General features: G+C 57.1%; 1 protein-coding gene across 1 annotated transcript in view; it reads left to right on the top strand.

Annotated features, from left to right (window-relative positions):
* Positions 1-202: 202 nt before the first annotated feature.
* LOC121291325 (zinc-binding protein A33-like) overlaps positions 203-20,063 on the top strand; it is a 171,787-nt gene continuing 151,926 nt past the window's right edge. The window contains exons 1-5 of the mRNA XM_041212397.1: positions 203-730; positions 2,852-2,941; positions 3,050-3,283; positions 5,909-5,931; positions 6,024-6,133. Coding sequence (XP_041068331.1) covers positions 203-730; positions 2,852-2,941; positions 3,050-3,283; positions 5,909-5,931; positions 6,024-6,133 — 985 coding nt within the window. The remainder of the gene's footprint in view (positions 731-2,851; positions 2,942-3,049; positions 3,284-5,908; positions 5,932-6,023; positions 6,134-20,063) is intronic.

Below are 20,063 nucleotides of genomic sequence, written 5' to 3'. Positions count from 1 at the left end.
TGACTGGACTTTTTTTTTAAAAAAAGTTCAACACAACTAGGAATTAAACCAATGGAATTGCTCAGTTCAGGGAATAATACTTTGTTGCTGTTATGGGTTGTTGCAGCTTTCACAAGCATCCCCTTTGGTGTGTTCTCGTGGACGCATTTCTGGCGCAGCAGGAGCGGTAAAATCGAGCCCAGTTTGCGCCCGTTCTGCACCCATGGCTTCCAAGCAGCAGGCAGAGGGTCTGGCCGAGTACCTGAACTGCCCCATCTGCCTGGACCTCTTCATGGAGCCGGTCATCCTGGACTGCGGCCACAACTTCTGCCAGGGTTGCATCCGGCGCTACTGGGAGGACAGCGAGACGGTGTCGTGCCCAGAGTGCAGGAAGGTTTTCCGGGAGAGGAGCCTCAGGCTGAACCGGGCCCTGGGTAACGTGGCGGACAGGGCTCGCCACCTGATGCAGGAGGATGCCGGAGAGATGCAGCAACAGCAGGAGGAGGAGGAGGAGGAGGAGGCTGGGGGCCAGGCTAGGCTTGGTTCCCAGCCCCGGGCACCCTGCAGACACAGCCCGGGGGACGAGGGGCAGCAACTCCGCTTCTACTGCGGGGAACACAGGGAGGAGCTGAAACTCTTCTGTGAGACAGACAAGGAGCTGATCTGTGTGATGTGCCTGGACGGCAGAGGTGGCCAGAGCCACCGCTCCCACAACTTCATGGTCATCAGTGAAGCCGTGGAGATGTACAAGGTAAACCACATGGGGAAAGGGTTCTAACTTTGAAGCAAATGTAGTTCCTATTTCCCCATAGCTTCCATTGAAACTCCCACTTTCCTGTTGAAAGGTCCCATTTAAAGTTTTAACATAAAAGCAAACATAGCTCCCATTTTAAGGGCTGTCGACTAGTTAATTGTTTATTTTATTCTTTTCTGGGATGAGAGGCAACATTTGTTGCCCATCCACTCTAATTGCCCTTGAGCTGAGTGACTTGCGAACTCATTTCAGAGGGCAGCTAAGAACCACATCACTGGGGGTCTGGAGTCACATGTAGGCCAGACCGGGTAAGGATGGCAGATTTTCTTCCCTAAAGGGACATTCGTGAACCAAGTGGGTTTTTACAACAATCAGTGATAGTTTTCGTGGCCACCATTACTGAGACTAGCTTTCAATCCCAGATTTTATTAATTGGATTTAAATTCCATGCCGTGGTGGGATTCAAGTCTATGTCCCCTGGGCATTAACCTGGGTTTCTGGGTTACTAGCCCAGTGACAATGCCACTACGCCACCATATCCTCCCAATTTACCTGTTAGCTCATTTGTTTGCACCTGGAGTATTGTGTACAGCTTTGGTCTCCCTACTAAGGAAGGATGTACTGACCATAGAGGGAGCGCAACAAAGGTTCACCAGACTGATCTCTGGTGTGCTGGGATTGACCTATGAAGAGAAATTAAAGAAACTGGGCCTGTATTCTCTAGAGTTTAAAGAAATGTGAAGTGAGCTCATTGAAGAATACAAAATTCCTCTAGGACTCAACAGGGTAGATGCAAGAAGGATTTTACCCCTGGCTGGGGGATCTGGAACCAGGGGACACAGTCTTAGACTAAGGGGCAGACCATTTAGGATTAAGATGAGGAGGAATTTCTTCACTCAGAGGGAGGTGAATCTTTGGCATTCTGTATTCCAGAGGACTGTGGAGGTTCAGTCATTGAGTGTGTTCAAGTCAGAGATTGATAGATTTCTCAATATTAAAAACATAAAGAGATATAGGGCTAGTGTGGGAAAATGACTTTGAGGTAGGAGATCAGCCATGATCTTATTGAATGGTGGAGCAGGCCAGATGGGCTGAATGGCCTACTCTTGCTCTTATTCCCTATGCTCCTAATAGTTTACTCAAAAGAATATAGAATATAGGGTTGTTCTTTAGTTAATTTGTTTATTTGATTTAATTTATACTTACACAAGAGTATAAAAATAAAATACTGCAGATGCTGGAAATCAGAAATAAAAACAGAAAATGCCAGAAAAGCTCAGCAGGGCAGGCAGCATCTGTGGACAGAGGAACTGTTAACATTTTGAGTCTGCATGACTCTTCTTAAGAGCTGAATGTATTATATAAGAGAAAATGTTCCTCCAGTTTCCTCCAGAACATTCCGCTGGCCACAACTTCCGTATAAAGCCAGTTTACCCTCTGGGGTGGAGGTGGGAGGGGTTGCGGGGGGGGCAAATTTAACATCACCCAGTCTTACTGACCAGAATTGGGTTAAAATTCTCAATTCACAAGGATGGTCCCAGGGATGAGGAACTTCAGTTGCATGGAGAGATTGGAGAAGTTGGGGATGCTCTCCTTGGAGAAGAGAAGTTTGAGAGGAGATTTTATAGAGGTGTTCAAAATCATCAGGGGTCTGGGCAGGGTAGATGGAGAGAAACTGTTCCCACTGGTGGAAGGATTGGGAGTGAGAGGGCATGGATTTAAGGTGATTGGCAAAACAAGCAATGGAGACATAAGGAGAAACGCCTTCATGCAGCAAGTGACTAAGGAAGCACTGCCTGAGAGTGTGGTGGAAGCAGGTTCAACTGACACATTCGAAAGGGAATTAGATGGTTATCTGAAAATGAAGAATGTGTAGGTTACGGGGAGAAGATGGGAGAATAGCACTAAGTGAATTGCTCATTCAGAGAGCTGGTGCAGGCATGATGGGCCAAATGGCCTCTTTGGCACTGTAAAAATTCTGTGATTCTGTGAAAATGACCCCCTCCTGGGAGCTTGCGTGTTGGATGGGGAAGTGGGCAGTGCCATTCTGCCAATGTTACATCAGCTTTAATGGCACTTTGTAAACAAGCACACTCACCCTGTGAATCTAAATTTCAGGACAAACTGAAATCCTTATCTGACATTCTTCAAGCCAAGTTTGTCCTCCTGGAAGCTAAACTAACGCAAAAGCAGGTTTTAGAAGTCGGGGTAAGTTTTACCTGTCCTATTTTGACTCTTCTTACTTTTTGTACCCCTCTTCTCTCCACCCGCCCCGCTCTTTTATCTTGTGTCTGATTAAAGTTGTCCTTCCTATAGGACCAGACGAGCCAATTGCAGAGCTTCATCATGTCTGAGTTTGCGAAGATGCATCAGGTCCTGATTCGGGTGGAGAAGCGGCTGATCGCCGAGCTGAAGGATAACGTGGAGAAGATCTCGGAAAAGCTGGAGAAGAACCTGCTGGACACTCAGCAGGATTTAAACACCATCCAGGAGAAGCTGTCGAGATCGCAGACACAGCTGGACCAGGAGGACACCATCGCCTTCTTAAAAGTAAGTGTTGCCAAACCCGGATCAGTAAAACTGCTCCGGCTCAGGACACGGCCAGCTAATAGCAGGGGCAAAACATGAAGCACTCCTCGCCCTTTATCTGCATGTCAACGGTTTCTTCATTGTTTGCTTTCTGCAGTCAGGGGAGATAGTGCAATGTCACTGGACTAACCATTCAGAGGCCCGGACTAATGTTCTGGGGATGTGGGTTCAAATCAAAGGCAGCTGGTGGAAGTTCAAATTCAATGAATAAAATCTAGAATTGAAAGCTAGGTGACCATGGAACTATCATCGATTGTCATAAAAACCCACCTGTTTCACTAATGTCCTTTAGGGAAGGAAATCTGCCATCCTTACCTGGTCTGGCCTACCTGTGACTCCAGACCCACAGTAATGTGGTTGACTCTTAATTGCCTAGCAGGCCAATCAGTTCAAGGGCAATTAGGGATAGGCAACAAAGGCTGGCCTTGCCAGTGACATTAACATTCCTTGAAAGATTTTTTTAAAAACCCCACAAATCTGGGGCCAACTGAACTGACAGGAGCCGCTGCCTACATTCAAGCATGTCCTATGTGTGTTTGCCAAAGGATTTAATTGTGTCAACGATTTCCTAGCAATGGTAGTTAAATGACAAAAGTCAACAACAACAACTTGGAACTTGGATTTATATAGCACCCAACATCAGCCCTGCCGAAAAATTGACTCCTAGCCGATGTGGATGAGTTTTGCCTGGAAACACACACCTTGCATGACCTCAGGGCAAGCATCCAAAAAAATGAAGTATTTTTTGACGTGCAGTGACTGTTGTGATGTTGGAAACATAGCCAGATCTAATAAGCAGCAATGTGCTGCTGACCAGATATTCTTTTTGTCACCTTTCAATTGCTTTCATGGTATGTGGGCACCACTGGCAAGGCCAGCATTTGTTGCCCATCTCCAATTGCCCTTGAACTGAGTGGCTTGCTAGGCAATTTCAGAGAGCAGTTAAGAGTCAACCACATTGCTGTGGTCTAGAATCACATGTCGGCCAGACAACAGAATTCCTTCTCTAAAGGACATTAATGAATCAAATGGGTTTTTACAACAATTGATGATAGTTCCATGGTCACCTCACCTTCAATTCCAGATTTTATTAGTTGAATTCAAATTCCACCAGTTGCCATGGTGAGATTTGAACCCTTGCCCCCAGAGAATTAGCCTGTGCCTTGGGATTACTAGATCAGTGACATTACCACTATGCCACCATTTACCCTATGTTATAATGTTGATTGGAGGATAGATATTAAACTGGACACCAGGGCTAACTGTCCTGATCTTCAAAATAATGCAGTAGGATCTTTTACATCTTTGCGAAAAGGCAGATGAGGCCTTGGTTTAGTGTCTTATCCAAAAGATGGCACAGAGCTCCCACAGTACTGCCTCAAAAACTTGGACAAAGAACTAGTTTATAAGCAGTGTCTTAGAAGAAGGAATTCCAGAGATAGGGTCTAGCCGGCTGAAGGCAAGGTTTCCAATGGTGGGGAATGAGTGATAGTCCAAAGATTGAAAGAGTGCAGAGAAGATTTACTAGGATGTTGCCGGGTCTTCAGGAGTTGAGTTACAGGGAAAGATTAAACTGGTTAGGACTTTATTCCTTGGAGCGTAGAAGAATGAGGGGAGATTTGATAGAAGTTTACAAAATTATGAGGGGTATAGACAGAGTAAATGCGAGTAGTCTCTTTCCACTTAGATTAGGAGAGATAAACACGAGAGGACATGGCTTTAGGGTGAAAGGGGAAAGGTTTAGGGGAACCTTAGGGGGAACTTCTTCACTCAGAGAGTGGTGAGAGTGTGGAACGAGCTGCCATCTGACATGGTAAATGCAGGCTCACTCTTAAGTTTTAAGAATAAATTGGATAGATACATGGATGGGAGAGGTCTGGAGGGTTATGGACTGGGTGCAGGTCAATGGGACTAGCGGAATAATATTTCGGCACAGACAAGAAGGGCTGAATGGCCTGTTTTTCTGTGCAGTAGTGTTCTATGGTTCTATTGTTCTAAGAGTTGGAGGCACGCAGAGTTCTCATGGGCTATATGGCTGGAGATATTGCTACCTCCTAGATGTATTTAGCCAAGCTTTTAGTTTTAACACAATCTCAAGATTTGTTAGAGTCCATGTGCATTGGCATGTATCTATGCATTGGCAATGCCATGCACATACACTGAGGACAGCTGCATTGTGTCACTAAATACGAAGCCTTAAAATTAGAGCTAGGCTGTTCAGGGTTAATGTCAGGGGGCTCTTCTTCATGCAAAGGGGAGTGAAAATCTAGAACTCTCTCTCCCCAAAATGCTGTCAATACTGAGGGTCAATTGAAAAATTCACAACTGAGATTGATAGGTTTTGCCTGAGAAGGGTATTAGAGGTTACGGAGCCAAGTTGGGTTGATGGAGTTAAGATTACAGATCAACCATGATAACAATGTAAGGACAGGTTTGGAAGGCTGAAAAGCGTTATCCTGTTTCTGTGTCCCTAAAATGCTTGTCTCACGATCTGTAGCTTTTGGTGTACACACCTGCCCCCTTTCTACCTCATCTTATATCTTAAAAGTCTGGAACTCAATTGCCCCTTTTCTGATTTTGTTTTAGGACCAAGCTAATCAAGAGGTGAGGTACGTGCTTTTATTTATAGAGACTCTACACAGCCTGACAGGTTCGATTGTTTTCAGTTCCACTGTGTAACGTTAATATTCTCTGTTATCAGTGAGGACACCAGGCAGCTTCTGTTGGCTGCTGATTGCTTGCCGATGGGAATATTCGGAGGCCCTTTGCAATACACTGCTTGGAAGGAAATGGGTGATAGCATCAGTCCTGGTGAGAAGTTTTCTACATTCACTCATTCTACTTAACCACTCTCATTCTCGTGCGTTTAAGAGAACACCCTGAAAAATAGGAAAACCTTCAATCACATTGTGTCCCACTGAATGTATCGAATAATCTGTCAAACCAAGAGACTGAGCACAATGTCTTTGCAACATTACCATTTCAAGCAGCCTTCAAGGCCCTCAAGGTTAAAAGATAACCCGGTTCCCTGAGTATAAACTATTTTGGATTCACAGAGCTTGAAGGCATTCTGGAAATATCTGCTGTTCAAGAACAAATCTAATACGTTGTTACAGATTTACTAAACCACTTGTACTTATGATGTAACTGGGTACAATTACAATGTGAGTGCAGATGAAGCAAGTTGGGTTGACATGACAACAAGCCTCAATGTTTGCTCTTTAAGCTTGGATGACAGGTTAAGGAGAGTGAGAGTAGCTGTGTTGTGTTGAAATTTGGAGTTTTTTTTTTTGTTATTCTATTCTGGATTTGTACTGTTCTTGTTGCTCTTTCAGCAGCATGTCTTTTGAGCAGCTCATTAAACATGCTTTGTCACATAAAAGGTTGAATTTTACACATAGACATTTGCAGTGCCCAGGTCAGGGGACTGTATGAGACTCATGAAGGACCTGTGCTGCTCCTGGCCCTGATTGATTCAACCCATTTTGATATTAATTAGATGGCTCCTTTTGCCCTTAGCAATGTACTTGTGAGAAAGTATCATTCAATGAACAACATTTTTGTTAAAACTCTTTGAAATGTTGTTGAAGTCTGTCTTATTTCTCATTGTCATTGGCATTTGAATAACTGCATTGTAGCTCTTAAGATATTTTGTTTTTGATAAAATTTTTAAAAACGGCTCTTCTCGTTAAGGATACCGACTGCTGGCCCAGAGTGTAGCTTCCTAGCCTAGGCTCTTGGTCGAGGGTGTAGGCTCCTGGTCGAGGGTGTAGGCTCCTGGTCGAGTGTGCAGGCTCCCTTGTCTAGGGTGCAGGCTCCCTTGTCTAGGGTGCAGGCTCCCTGGTCGAGGGTGTTAGCTCCTGGTCGAGGGTGTAGGCTCCTGGTCGAGGGTGCAGCCTCCTGGTCGAGGGTGTAGGGTCCTGATCGAGGGTGCAGGCTCCTGGTCGAGGGTGTAGGCCCCTGGTCGAGGGTGTAGGCTCCCTGGTTGAGGGTGTAGTCTCCCTGGTCGAGTGTGTTAGCTCCTGGTCGAGGGTGCAGTCTCCCTGGTCGAGGTGTAGGCTCCTGATCGAGGATGCAGGCTCCTGGTCGAGGGTGTAGGCTCCTGGTCGAGGGTGTAGGCTCCCTGGTTGAGGGTGTAGTCTCCCTGGTCGAGTGTGTTAGCTCCTGGTCGAGGGTGCAGTCTCCCTGGTTGAGGTGAAGTCTCCTGGTCGAGGTGCAGTCTCCTGGTCGAGGGTGCAGTCTCCTGGTCGAGGGTGCAGTCTCCTGGTCGAGGGTGCAGTCTCCTGGTCGAGGGTGCAGTCTCCTGGTCGAGGGTGCAGTCTCCTGGTCGAGGGTGCAGGCTCCTGGTCGAGGGTGCAGGCTCCTGGTCGAGGGTGCAGGCTCCTGGTCGAGGGTGCAGGCTCCTGGTCGAGGGTGCAGGCTCCTGGTCGAGGGTGTAGGCTCCTGGTCGAGGGTGTAGGCTCCTGGTCGAGGGTGCAGGCTCCTGGTCGAGGGTGTAGTCTCCCTGGTGGAGGGTGTAAGCTCCGTGGTCGAGGGTGTAGCCTCCCTGGTCGAGTGTGTTAGCTCCTGGTCGAGGGTGCAGTCTCCCTGGTCGAGGTGCAGGCTCCCTGGTCGAGGGCGTAGTCTCCCTGGTCGAGGGCGTAGGCTCCTGGTCGAAGGTGCAGGCTCCTGGTCGAGGTGCAGGCTCCTGGTCGAGGGTGCTGGGTCCCTGGTCGAGGGTGCTGGGTCCCTGGTCGAGTGTGCTGGGTCCCTGGTCGAGGGTGCTGGGTCCCTGGTCGAGGGTGCTGGGTCCCTGGTAGAGGGTGCAGGGTCCCCTGGTCGAGGGTGTAGTCTCCCTGGTCGAGGGTGTAGGCTCCTGGTCTAGGGTGTTAGCTCCTGGTCTAGGGTGTTAGCTCCTGGTCTAGGGTGTTAGCTCCTGGTCGAGGCTGTAGGCTCCCTGGTCGAGGCTGTAGGCTCCCTGGTCGAGGCTGTAGGCTCCCTGGTCGAGGGTGTATTCTCCCTGGTCGAGGGTGAAGGCTCCTGGTCGAGGTGTAGACTCCTGGGCAAGGGAGCAGGCTCCTGGTCGAGGGTGTAGTCTCCCTGGTCGAGGGTGTAGTCTCCCTGGTCGAGGGTGTAGTCTCCCTGGTCGAGGCTGTAGGGTCCTGGTCGAGGGTGCAGGCTCCTGGTCGAGTGTGCAGGCTCCTGGTCGAGGGTGCAGGCTCCTGGTCGAGGGTGCAGGCTCCTGGTCGAGGGTGTAGGCTCCTGGTCGAGGGTGCAGGCTCCTGGTCGAGGGTGCTGGGTCCCTGGTCGAGGGTGCTGGGTCCCTGGTCGAGGGTGCTGGGTCCCTGGTCGAGGGTGCTGGGTCCCTGGTCGAGGGTGCTGGGTCCCTGGTCGAGGGTGCAGGGTCCCCTGGTCAAGGGTGTAGTCTCCCTGGTCGAGGGTGTAGGCTCCTGGTCTAGGGTGTTAGCTCCTCGTCTAGGGTGTTAGCTCCTGGTCTAGGGTGTTAGCTCCTGGTCGAGGGTGCAGGCTCCTGGTCGAGGGTGCAGGCTCCCTGGTCGAGGCTGTAGGCTCCCTGGTCGAGGCTGTAGGCTCCCTGGTCGAGGCTGTAGGCTCCCTGGTCGAGGCTGTAGGCTCCCTGGTCGAGGGTGTATTCTCCCTGGTCGAGGGTGAAGGCTCCTGGTCGAGGTGTAGACTCCTGGGCAAGGGAGCAGGCTCCTGGTCGAGGGTGTAGTCTCCCTGGTCGAGGGTGTAGTCTCCCTGGTCGAGGCTGTAGGGTCCTGGTCGAGGGTGCAGGCTCCTGGTCGAGGGTGCAGGCTCCTGGTCGAGGGTGCAGGCTCCTGGTCGAGGGTGCAGGCTCCTGGTCGAGGGTGTAGGCTCCTGGTCGAGGGTGCAGGCTCCTGGTCGAGGGTGCTGGGTCCCTGGTCGAGGGTGCTGGGTCCCTGGTCGAGGGTGCTGGGTCCCTGGTCGAGGGTGCTGGGTCCCTGGTCGAGGGTGCAGGGTCCCCTGGTCAAGGGTGTAGTCTCCCTGGTCGAGGGTGTAGGCTCCTGGTCTAGGGTGTTAGCTCCTCGTCTAGGGTGTTAGCTCCTGGTCTAGGGTGTTAGCTCCTGGTCGAGGGTGCAGGCTCCTGGTCGAGGGTGAAGGCTCCTGGTCAAGGGTGCAGGCTCCTCGTCGAGGGTGTAGGCTCTTGGGCGAGGGTGCAGGCTCCTGGTCGAGGGTGCAGGCTCTTGGTCGAGGGTGCAGGCTCCCTGGTCGAGGGTGCAGGCTCCTGGTCGAGGGTGCAGGCTCCTGGTCGAGGGTGTAGTCTCCTGGTCGAGGGTGTAGTCTCCTGGTCGAGGGTGTAGTCTCCTGGTCGAGGGTGTAGTCTCCTGGTCGAGGGTGTAGTCTCCTGGTCGAGGGTGCAGGATCCTGGTCGAGGGTGCAGGATCCTGGTCGAGGGTGCAGGATCCTGGTCGAGGGTGCAGGATCCTGGTCGAGGGTGCAGGATCCTGGTCGAGGGTGCAGGATCCTGGTCGAGGGTGCAGGCTCCTGGTTGATGGTGCAGGCTCCACGTCGAGGGTGTAGACTCCTGGTCGAGGGTGTAGGCTCCTGGTCGAGGGTGTAGGCTCCTGGTTGAGGCTGCAGGCTCCTGATCGAGGGAGCAGGCTCCTGGTCGAGGGTGCAGGCTCCTGGTCGAGGGTGCAGGCTCCTGGTCGAGGGTGCAGGTTCCTGGTCGAGGGTGTAGTCTCCCTGGTCGAGGGTGTAGTCTCCCTGGTCGAGGCTGTAGGGTCCTGGTCGAGGGTGCAGGCTCCTGGTCGAGGGTGCAGGCTCCTGGTCGAGGGTGCAGGCTCCTGGTCGAGGGTGCAGGCTCCTGGTCGAGGGTGCAGGCTCCTGGTCGAGGGTGTAGGCTCCTGGTCGAGGGTGCAGGCTCCTGGTCGAGGGTGCTGGGTCCCTGGTCGAGGGTGCTGGGTCCCTGGTCGAGGGTGCTGGGTCCCTGGTCGAGGGTGCTGGGTCCCTGGTCGAGGGTGCTGGGTCCCTGGTCGAGGGTGCAGGGTCCCCTGGTCAAGGGTGTAGTCTCCCTGGTCGAGGGTGTAGGCTCCTGGTCTAGGGTGTTAGCTCCTCGTCTAGGGTGTTAGCTCCTGGTCTAGGGTGTTAGCTCCTGGTCGAGGGTGCAGGCTCCTGGTCGAGGGTGAAGGCTCCTGGTCAAGGGTGCAGGCTCCTCGTCGAGGGTGTAGGCTCTTGGGCGAGGGTGCAGGCTCCTGGTCGAGGGTGCAGGCTCTTGGTCGAGGGTGCAGGCTCCCTGGTCGAGGGTGCAGGCTCCTGGTCGAGGGTGCAGGCTCCTGGTCGAGGGTGTAGTCTCCTGGTCGAGGGTGTAGTCTCCTGGTCGAGGGTGTAGTCTCCTGGTCGAGGGTGTAGTCTCCTGGTCGAGGGTGTAGTCTCCTGGTCGAGGGTGCAGGATCCTGGTCGAGGGTGCAGGATCCTGGTCGAGGGTGCAGGATCCTGGTCGAGGGTGCAGGATCCTGGTCGAGGGTGCAGGATCCTGGTCGAGGGTGCAGGCTCCTGGTTGATGGTGCAGGCTCCACGTCGAGGGTGTAGACTCCTGGTCGAGGGTGTAGGCTCCTGGTCGAGGGTGTAGGCTCCTGGTTGAGGCTGCAGGCTCCTGATCGAGGGAGCAGGCTCCTGGTCGAGGGTGCAGGCTCCTGGTCGAGGGTGCAGGCTCCTGGTCGAGGGTGCAGGTTCCTGGTCGAGGGTGCAGGTTCCTGGTCGAGGGTGCAGGTTCCTGGTCGAGGGTGCAGGCTCCTGGTCGAGGGTGCAGGCTCCTGGTCGAGGGTGCAGGCTCCTGGTCGAGGGTGCAGGCTCCTGGTCGAGGGTGTAGGCTCCCTGGTCGAGGCTGTAGGCTCCTGGTCGAGGCTGTAGGCTCCTGGTCGAGGCTGTAGGCTCCTGGTCGAGGCTGTAGGCTCCCTGGTCGAGGGTGTAGGCTCCCTGGTCGAGGATGTAGGCTCCCTGGTCTAGGTTGTTAGCTCCTGGTCGAAGGTGCAGGCTCCTGGTCGAGGGTGTAGACTCCTGGTCGAGGGTGTAGGCTCCTGGTCGAGGATGTAGGCTCCTGGTCGAGGTGTAGACTCCTGGTCGAGGTGCAGGCTCCTGGTCGAGGGTGTAGGCTCCTGGTCGAGGGTGTAGTCTCCCTGGTCGAGTGTGCAGTCTCCCTGGTCGAGTGTGCAGTCTCCCTGGTCGAGTGTGCAGTCTCCCTGGTCGAGGCTGTAGGCTCCCTGGTCGAGGCTGTAGGCTCCCTGGTCGAGGCTGTAGGCTCCCTGGTCGAGGGTGTAGGCTCCCTGGTCGAGGGTGTATTCTCCCTGGTCGAGGGTGAAGGCTCCTGGTCGAGGTGTAGACTCCTGGGCGAGGGTGTAGTCTCCCTGGTCGAGGGTGTAGTCTCCCTGGTCGAGGGTGTAGTCTCCCTGGTCGAGGCTGTAGGGTCCTGGTCGAGGGTGCAGGCTCCTGGTCGAGGGTGCAGGCTCCTGGTCGAGGGTGCAGGCTCCTGATCGCGGTTGTAGGCTCCTGATCGCGGTTGTAGGCTCCTGATCGCGGTTGTAGGTTCCTGATCGAGGGTGCAGGCTCCTGTTCGAGGGTGCAGGCTCCTGGTCGAGGGTGTAGGCTCCTGGTCGAGGGTGTAGGCTCCCTGGTTGAGGCTGTAGGCTCCTGGTCGAGGGTGTAGTCTCCCTGGTCGAGGGTGTAGGCTCCTGGTCTAGGGTGTTAGCTCCTCGTCTAGGGTGTTAGCTCCTGGTCTAGGGTGTTAGCTCCTGGTCGAGGGTGCAGGCTCCTGGTCGAGGGTGAAGGCTCCTGGTCAAGGGTGCAGGCTCCTCGTCGAGGGTGTAGGCTCTTGGGCGAGGGTGCAGGCTCCTGGTCGAGGGTGCAGGCTCTTGGTCGAGGGTGCAGGCTCCCTGGTCGAGGGTGCAGGCTCCTGGTCGAGGGTGCAGGCTCCTGGTCGAGGGTGTAGTCTCCTGGTCGAGGGTGTAGTCTCCTGGTCGAGGGTGTAGTCTCCTGGTCGAGGGTGTAGTCTCCTGGTCGAGGGTGTAGTCTCCTGGTCGAGGGTGCAGGATCCTGGTCGAGGGTGCAGGATCCTGGTCGAGGGTGCAGGATCCTGGTCGAGGGTGCAGGATCCTGGTCGAGGGTGCAGGATCCTGGTCGAGGGTGCAGGCTCCTGGTTGATGGTGCAGGCTCCACGTCGAGGGTGTAGACTCCTGGTCGAGGGTGTAGGCTCCTGGTCGAGGGTGTAGGCTCCTGGTTGAGGCTGCAGGCTCCTGATCGAGGGAGCAGGCTCCTGGTCGAGGGTGCAGGCTCCTGGTCGAGGGTGCAGGTTCCTGGTCGAGGGTGCAGGTTCCTGGTCGAGGGTGCAGGCTCCTGGTCGAGGGTGCAGGCTCCTGGTCGAGGGTGCAGGCTCCTGGTCGAGGGTGCAGGCTCCTGGTCGAGGGTGCAGGCTCCTGGTCGAGGGTGTAGGCTCCCTGGTCGAGGCTGTAGGCTCCTGGTCGAGGCTGTAGGCTCCTGGTCGAGGCTGTAGGCTCCCTGGTCGAGGGTGTAGGCTCCCTGGTCGAGGATGTAGGCTCCCTGGTCTAGGTTGTTAGCTCCTGGTCGAAGGTGCAGGCTCCTGGTCGAGGGTGTAGACTCCTGGTCGAGGGTGTAGGCTCCTGGTCGAGGATGTAGGCTCCTGGTCGAGGTGTAGACTCCTGGTCGAGGTGCAGGCTCCTGGTCGAGGGTGTAGGCTCCTGGTCGAGGGTGTAGTCTCCCTGGTCGAGTGTGCAGTCTCCCTGGTCGAGTGTGCAGTCTCCCTGGTCGAGTGTGCAGTCTCCCTGGTCGAGTGTGCAGTCTCCCTGGTCGAGGCTGTAGGCTCCCTGGTCGAGGCTGTAGGCTCCCTGGTCGAGGCTGTAGGCTCCCTGGTCGAGGCTGTAGGCTCCCTGGTCGAGGCTGTAGGCTCCCTGGTCGAGGGTGTAGGCTCCCTGGTCGAGGGTGTATTCTCCCTGGTCGAGGGTGAAGGCTCCTGGTCGAGGTGTAGACTCCTGGGCGAGGGTGTAGTCTCCCTGGTCGAGGGTGTAGTCTCCCTGGTCGAGGGTGTAGTCTCCCTGGTCGAGGCTGTAGGGTCCTGGTCGAGGGTGCAGGCTCCTGGTCGAGGGTGCAGGCTCCTGGTCGAGGGTGCAGGCTCCTGGTCGAGGGTGCAGGCTCCTGATCGCGGTTGTAGGCTCCTGATCGCGGTTGTAGGCTCCTGATCGCGGTTGTAGGTTCCTGATCGAGGGTGCAGGCTCCTGTTCGAGGGTGCAGGCTCCTGGTCGAGGGTGTAGGCTCCTGGTCGAGGGTGTAGGCTCCCTGGTTGAGGCTGTAGGCTCCTGGTCGAGGGTGTAGGCTCCTGGTCGAGGGTGCAGGTTCCTGGTCGAGGGTGCAGGCTCCTGGTCGAGGGTGCAGGCTCCTGGTCGAGTGTGTAGGCTCCAGGTCGAGTGTGTAGGCTCCAGGTCGAGGGTGTAGGCTCCTGGTCGAGGGTGTAGGCTCCTGGTCGAGGGTGCAGGCTCCAGGTGGAGGGTGTAGGCTCCTGGTCGAGGGTGTAGGCTCCTGGTCGAGGGTGTAGGCTCCTGGTCGAGGGTGTAGGCTCCTGGTCGAGGGTGTAGGCTCCTGGTCGAAGGTGCAGGCTCTTGGTCGAGGGTTTAGGCTCCTGGTCGAGGGTGTAGGTTCCTGTTCGAGTGTGTTGGCTCCCTGGTCGAGGGTGTAGGCTCCTGGTCGAGGGTGTAGGTTCCTGTTCGAGTGTGTTGGCTCCCTGGTCGAAGGTGTAAGCTCCTGGTCGAGGGTGTAGTCTCCCTGGTCGAGGGTGCAGGCTCCCTAGTCGAGGGTGCTGGGTCCCTGGTCGAGGATGCAGGCTCCCTGGTCGAGGGTGCTGGGTCCCTGGTCGAGGGTGCTGGGTCCCTGGTCGAGGGTGCAGGGTCCCTGGTCGAGGGTGTAGTCTCCCTGGTCGAGGGTGTAGTCTCCCTGGTCGAGGGTGTAGTCTCCCTGGTCGAGGGTGCAGGCTCCCTGGTCGAGGGTGCAGGCTCCCTGGTCGAGGGTGTAGTCTCCCTGGTCGAGGGTGTAGTCTCCCTGGTCGAGGGTGTAGTCTCCCTGGTCGAGGGTGTAGTCTCTTGTCGAGGGTGTAGGTTCCTGGTCGCAGTTGCAGGATCCTGGTCGAGGGTGCAGGATCCTGGTCGAGGGTGCAGGATCCTGGTCGAGGATGTAAGCTCCTGGTTGAGGGTGTAGTCTCCCTAGTGGAGGGTGTAAGCTCCGTGGTCGAGGGTGTAGGCTCCCTGGTTGAGGCTGTAGGCTCCTGGTCGAGGGTGTTGGCTCCCTGGTCGAGGCTGTAGGCTCCTGGTCGAGGGTGTAGTCTCCTGGTCGAGGGTACAGGCTCCTGGTCTAGGGTGTAGTCTCCCTGGTCGAGGGTGTTAGCTCCTGGTCGAGGGTGTAGGCTCCTGGTCTAGGGTGTAGGCTCCTGGTCTAGGGTGTTAGCTCCTGGTCTAGGGTGTAGTCTCCTGGTCGAGGGTGTAGGCTCCTGGTCGAGGGTGTAGTCTCGCTGGTCGAGGCTGTAGTCTCCCTGGTCGAGGGTGTAGGCTCCTGGTCGATGTGCAGGCTCTTGGTCGAGGTGCAGGCTCCTGGTCGAGGTGCAGGCTCCTGGTCGATGGTGCAGGCTCCTGGTCGAGGGTGCAGGCTCCTGGTCGAGGGTGCAGTCTCCTGGTCGAGGGTACAGGCTCCTGGTCTAGGGTGTAGTCTCCCTGGTCGAGGGTGTTAGCTCCTGGTCGAGGGTGTAGGCTCCTGGTCTAGGGTGTAGGCTCCTGGTCTAGGGTGTTAGCTCCTGGTCTAGGGTGTAGTCTCCTGGTCGAGGGTGTAGGCTCCTTGTCGAGGGTGTAGTCTCGCTGGTCGAGGCTGTAGTCTCCCTGGTCGAGGGTGTAGGCTCCTGGTCGATGTGCAGGCTCTTGGTCGAGGTGCAGGCTCCTGTTCGAGGTGCAGGCTCCTGGTCGATGGTGCAGGCTCCTGGTCGAGGGTGCAGGCTCCTGGTCGAGGGTGTAGGCTCCTGGTCGAGGGTGTAGGCTCCTGGTCGAGGGTGTAGTCTCCCTGGTCGAGTGTGCAGGCTCCCTGGTCGAGGCTGTAGGCTCCCTGGTCGAGGCTGTAGGCTCCCTGGTCGAGGGTGTATTCTCCCTGGTCGAGGCTGTAGGCTCCCTGGTCGAGGCTGTAGGCTCCCTGGTCGAGGCTGTAGGCTCCCTGGTCGAGGGTGTATTCTCCCTGGCCGAGTGTATTGGCTCCTGGCCGAGTGTATTGGCTCCTGGCCGAGTGTATTGGCTCCTGGCCGAGTGTATTAGCTCCTGGTCGAGGGTGCAGGCTCCTGGTCGAGGTTTAGACTCCTGGGCAAGGGAGCAGGCTCCTGGTCGAGGGTGTAGTCTCCCTGGTCGAGGGTGTAGTCTCCCTGGTCGAGGGTGTAGTCTCCCTGGTCGAGGGTGTAGTCTCCCTGGTCGAGGCTGTAGGGTCCTGGTCGAGGGTGCAGGCTCCTGGTCGAGGGTGCAGGCTCCTGGTCGAGGGTGCAGGCTCCTGGTCGAGGGTGTAGGCTCCGGGTCGAGGGTGTAGGCTCCCTGGTCGAGGCTGTAGGCTCCTGGTCGAGGGTGCAGGCTCCTGGTCGAGGGTGCAGGTTCCTGGTCGAGGGTGCAGGCTCCTGGTCGAGGGTGCAGGCTCCTGGTCGAGTGTGTAGGCTCCAGGTCAAGTGTGTAGGCTCCAGGTCGAGGGTGTAGGCTCCTGGTCGAGGGTGTAGGCTCCTGGTCGAGGGTGCAGGCTCCAGGTGGAGGGTGTAGGCTCCTGGTCGAGGGTATAGGCTCCTGGTCGAGGGTGTAGGCTCCTGGTCGAGGGTGTAGGCTCCTGGTCGAGGGTGTAGGCTCCTGGTCGAGGGTGTAGGCTCCTGGTCGAGGGTGTAGGCTCCTGGTCGAGGGTGTAGGCTCCTGGTCGAAGGTGCAGGCTCTTGGTCGAGGGTTTAGGCTCCTGGTCGAGGGTGTAGGTTCCTGTTCGAGTGTGTTGGCTCCCTGGTCGAGGGTGTAGGCTCCTGGTCGAGGGTGTAGGTTCCTGTTCGAGGGTGTTGGCTCCCTGGTCGAAGGTGTAAGCTCCTGGTCGAGGGTGTAGTCTCCCTGGTCGAGGGTGCAGGCTCCCTAGTCGAGGGTGCTGGGTCCCTGGTCGAGGATGCAGGCTCCCTGGTCGAGGGTGCTGGGTCCCTGGTCGAGGGTGCTGGGTCCCTGGTCGAGGGTGCAGGGTCCCTGGTCGAGGGTGTAGTCTCCCTGGTCGAGGGTGTAGTCTCCCTGGTCGAGGGTGTAGTCTCCCTGGTCGAGGGTGCAGGCTCCCTGGTCGAGGGTGTAGTCTCCCTGGTCGAGGGTGTAGTCTCCCTGGTCGAGGGTGTAGTCTCCCTGGTCGAGGGTGTAGTCTCCCTGGTCGAGGGTGTAGTCTCCCTGGTCGAGGGTGTAGTCTCTTGTCGAGGGTGTAGGTTCCTGGTCGCAGTTGCAGGATCCTGGTCGAGGGTGCAGGATCCTGGTCGAGGGTGCAGGATCCTGGTCGAGGGTGCAGGATCCTGGTTGAGGGTGTAGTCTCCCTAGTGGAGGGTGTAAGCTCCGTGGTCGAGGGTGTAGGCTCCCTGGTTGAGGCTGTAGGCTCCTGGTCGAGGGTGTTGGCTCCCTGGTCGAGGCTGTAGGCTCCTGGTCGAGGGTGTAGTCTCCTGGTCGAGGGTACAGGCTCCTGGTCTAGGGTGTAGTCTCCCTGGTCGAGGGTGTTAGCTCCTGGTCGAGGGTGTAGGCTCCTGGTCTAGGGTGTAGGCTCCTGGTCTAGGGTGTTAGCTCCTGGTCTAGGGTGTAGTCTCCTGGTCGAGGGTGTAGGCTCCTGGTCGAGGGTGTAGTCTCGCTGGTCGAGGCTGTAGTCTCCCTGGTCGAGGGTGTAGGCTCCTGGTCGATGTGCAGGCTCTTGGTCGAGGTGCAGGCTCCTGGTCGAGGTGCAGGCTCCTGGTCGATGGTGCAGGCTCCTGGTCGAGGGTGCAGGCTCCTGGTCGAGGGTGTAGTCTCCTGGTCGAGGGTACAGGCTCCTGGTCTAGGGTGTAGTCTCCCTGGTCGAGGGTGTTAGCTCCTGGTCGAGGGTGTAGGCTCCTGGTCTAGGGTGTAGGCTCCTGGTCTAGGGTGTTAGCTCCTGGTCTAGGGTGTAGTCTCCTGGTCGAGGGTGTAGGCTCCTTGTCGAGGGTGTAGTCTCGCTGGTCGAGGCTGTAGTCTCCCTGGTCGAGGGTGTAGGCTCCTGGTCGATGTGCAGGCTCTTGGTCGAGGTGCAGGCTCCTGTTCGAGGTGCAGGCTCCTGGTCGATGGTGCAGGCTCCTGGTCGAGGGTGTAGGCTCCTGGTCGAGGGTGTAGGCTCCTGGTCGAGGGTGTAGTCTCCCTGGTCGAGTGTGCAGGCTCCCTGGTCGAGGCTGTAGGCTCCCTGGTCGAGGCTGTAGGCTCCCTGGTCGAGGGTGTATTCTCCCTGGTCGAGGCTGTAGGCTCCCTGGTCGAGGCTGTAGGCTCCCTGGTCGAGGCTGTAGGCTCCCTGGTCGAGGGTGTATTCTCCCTGGCCGAGTGTATTGGCTCCTGGCCGAGTGTATTGGCTCCTGGCCGAGTGTATTGGCTCCTGGCCGAGTGTATTGGCTCCTGGCCGAGTGTATTGGCTCCTGGCCGAGTGTATTAGCTCCTGGTCGAGGGTGCAGGCTCCTGGTCGAGGTTTAGACTCCTGGGCAAGGGAGCAGGCTCCTGGTCGAGGGTGTAGTCTCCCTGGTCGAGGGTGTAGTCTCCCTGGTCGAGGGTGTAGTCTCCCTGGTCGAGGGTGTAGTCTCCCTGGTCGAGGCTGTAGGGTCCTGGTCGAGGGTGCAGGCTCCTGGTCGAGGGTGCAGGCTCCTGGTCGAGGGTGCAGGCTCCTGGTCGAGGGTGCAGGCTCCTGGTCGAGGGTGCAGGCTCCTGGTCGAGGGTGCAGGCTCCTGGTCGAGGGTGTAGGCTCCTGGTCGAGGGTGTAGGCTCCTGGTCGAGGGTGTAGGCTCCTGGTCGAGGGTGTAGTCTCCCTGGTCGAGTGTGCAGGCTCCCTGGTCGAGGCTGTAGGCTCCCTGGTCGAGGCTGTAGGCTCCCTAGTCGAGGGTGTATTCTCCCTGGTCGAGGGTGAAGGCTCCTGGCCGAGTGTATTGGCTCCTGGCCAAGTGTATTAGCTCCTGGTCGAGGGTGTAGGCTCCTGGTCGAGGGTGCAGGCTCCAGGTGGAGGGTGTAGGCTCCTGGTCGAGGGTGTAGGCTCCTGGTCGAGGGTGTAGGCTCCTGGTCGAGGGTGTAGGCTCCTGGTCGAGGGTGTAGGCTCCTGGTCGAAGGTGCAGGCTCTTGGTCGAGGGTTTAGGCTCCTGGTCGAGGGTGTAGGTTCCTGTTCGAGTGTGTTGGCTCCCTGGTCGAGGGTGTAGGCTCCTGGTCGAGGGTGTAGGTTCCTGTTCGAGTGTGTTGGCTCCCTGGTCGAAGGTGTAAGCTCCTGGTCGAGGGTGTAGTCTCCCTGGTCGAGGGTGCAGGCTCCCTAGTCGAGGGTGCTGGGTCCCTGGTCGAGGATGCAGGCTCCCTGGTCGAGGGTGCTGGGTCCCTGGTCGAGGGTGCTGGGTCCCTGGTCGAGGGTGCAGGGTCCCTGGTCGAGGGTGTAGTCTCCCTGGTCGAGGGTGTAGTCTCCCTGGTCGAGGGTGTAGTCTCCCTGGTCGAGGGTGCAGGCTCCCTGGTCGAGGGTGCAGGCTCCCTGGTCGAGGGTGTAGTCTCCCTGGTCGAGGGTGTAGTCTCCCTGGTCGAGGGTGTAGTCTCCCTGGTCGAGGGTGTAGTCTCCCTGGTCGAGGGTGTAGTCTCCCTGGTCGAGGGTGTAGTCTCTTGTCGAGGGTGTAGGTTCCTGGTCGCAGTTGCAGGATCCTGGTCGAGGGTGCAGGATCCTGGTCGAGGGTGCAGGATCCTGGTCGAGGATGTAAGCTCCTGGTTGAGGGTGTAGTCTCCCTAGTGGAGGGTGTAAGCTCCGTGGTCGAGGGTGTAGGCTCCCTGGTTGAGGCTGTAGGCTCCTGGTCGAGGGTGTTGGCTCCCTGGTCGAGGCTGTAGGCTCCTGGTCGAGGGTGTAGTCTCCTGGTCGAGGGTACAGGCTCCTGGTCTAGGGTGTAGTCTCCCTGGTCGAGGGTGTTAGCTCCTGGTCGAGGGTGTAGGCTCCTGGTCTAGGGTGTAGGCTCCTGGTCTAGGGTGTTAGCTCCTGGTCTAGGGTGTAGTCTCCTGGTCGAGGGTGTAGGCTCCTGGTCGAGGGTGTAGTCTCGCTGGTCGAGGCTGTAGTCTCCCTGGTCGAGGGTGTAGGCTCCTGGTCGATGTGCAGGCTCTTGGTCGAGGTGCAGGCTCCTGGTCGAGGTGCAGGCTCCTGGTCGATGGTGCAGGCTCCTGGTCGAGGGTGCAGGCTCCTGGTCGAGGGTGCAGTCTCCTGGTCGAGGGTACAGGCTCCTGGTCTAGGGTGTAGTCTCCCTGGTCGAGGGTGTTAGCTCCTGGTCGAGGGTGTAGGCTCCTGGTCTAGGGTGTAGGCTCCTGGTCTAGGGTGTTAGCTCCTGGTCTAGGGTGTAGTCTCCTGGTCGAGGGTGTAGGCTCCTTGTCGAGGGTGTAGTCTCGCTGGTCGAGGCTGTAGTCTCCCTGGTCGAGGGTGTAGGCTCCTGGTCGATGTGCAGGCTCTTGGTCGAGGTGCAGGCTCCTGTTCGAGGTGCAGGCTC

The sequence above is a fragment of the Carcharodon carcharias genome, chromosome 19 (genome assembly GCF_017639515.1).
Source record: "Carcharodon carcharias isolate sCarCar2 chromosome 19, sCarCar2.pri, whole genome shotgun sequence".
Classification (NCBI taxonomy): Eukaryota; Metazoa; Chordata; class Chondrichthyes; order Lamniformes; family Lamnidae; genus Carcharodon; species Carcharodon carcharias.
Note: the sequence above shows the minus strand (reverse complement) of the source record. Positions and strands in the feature narration are given on the sequence as shown.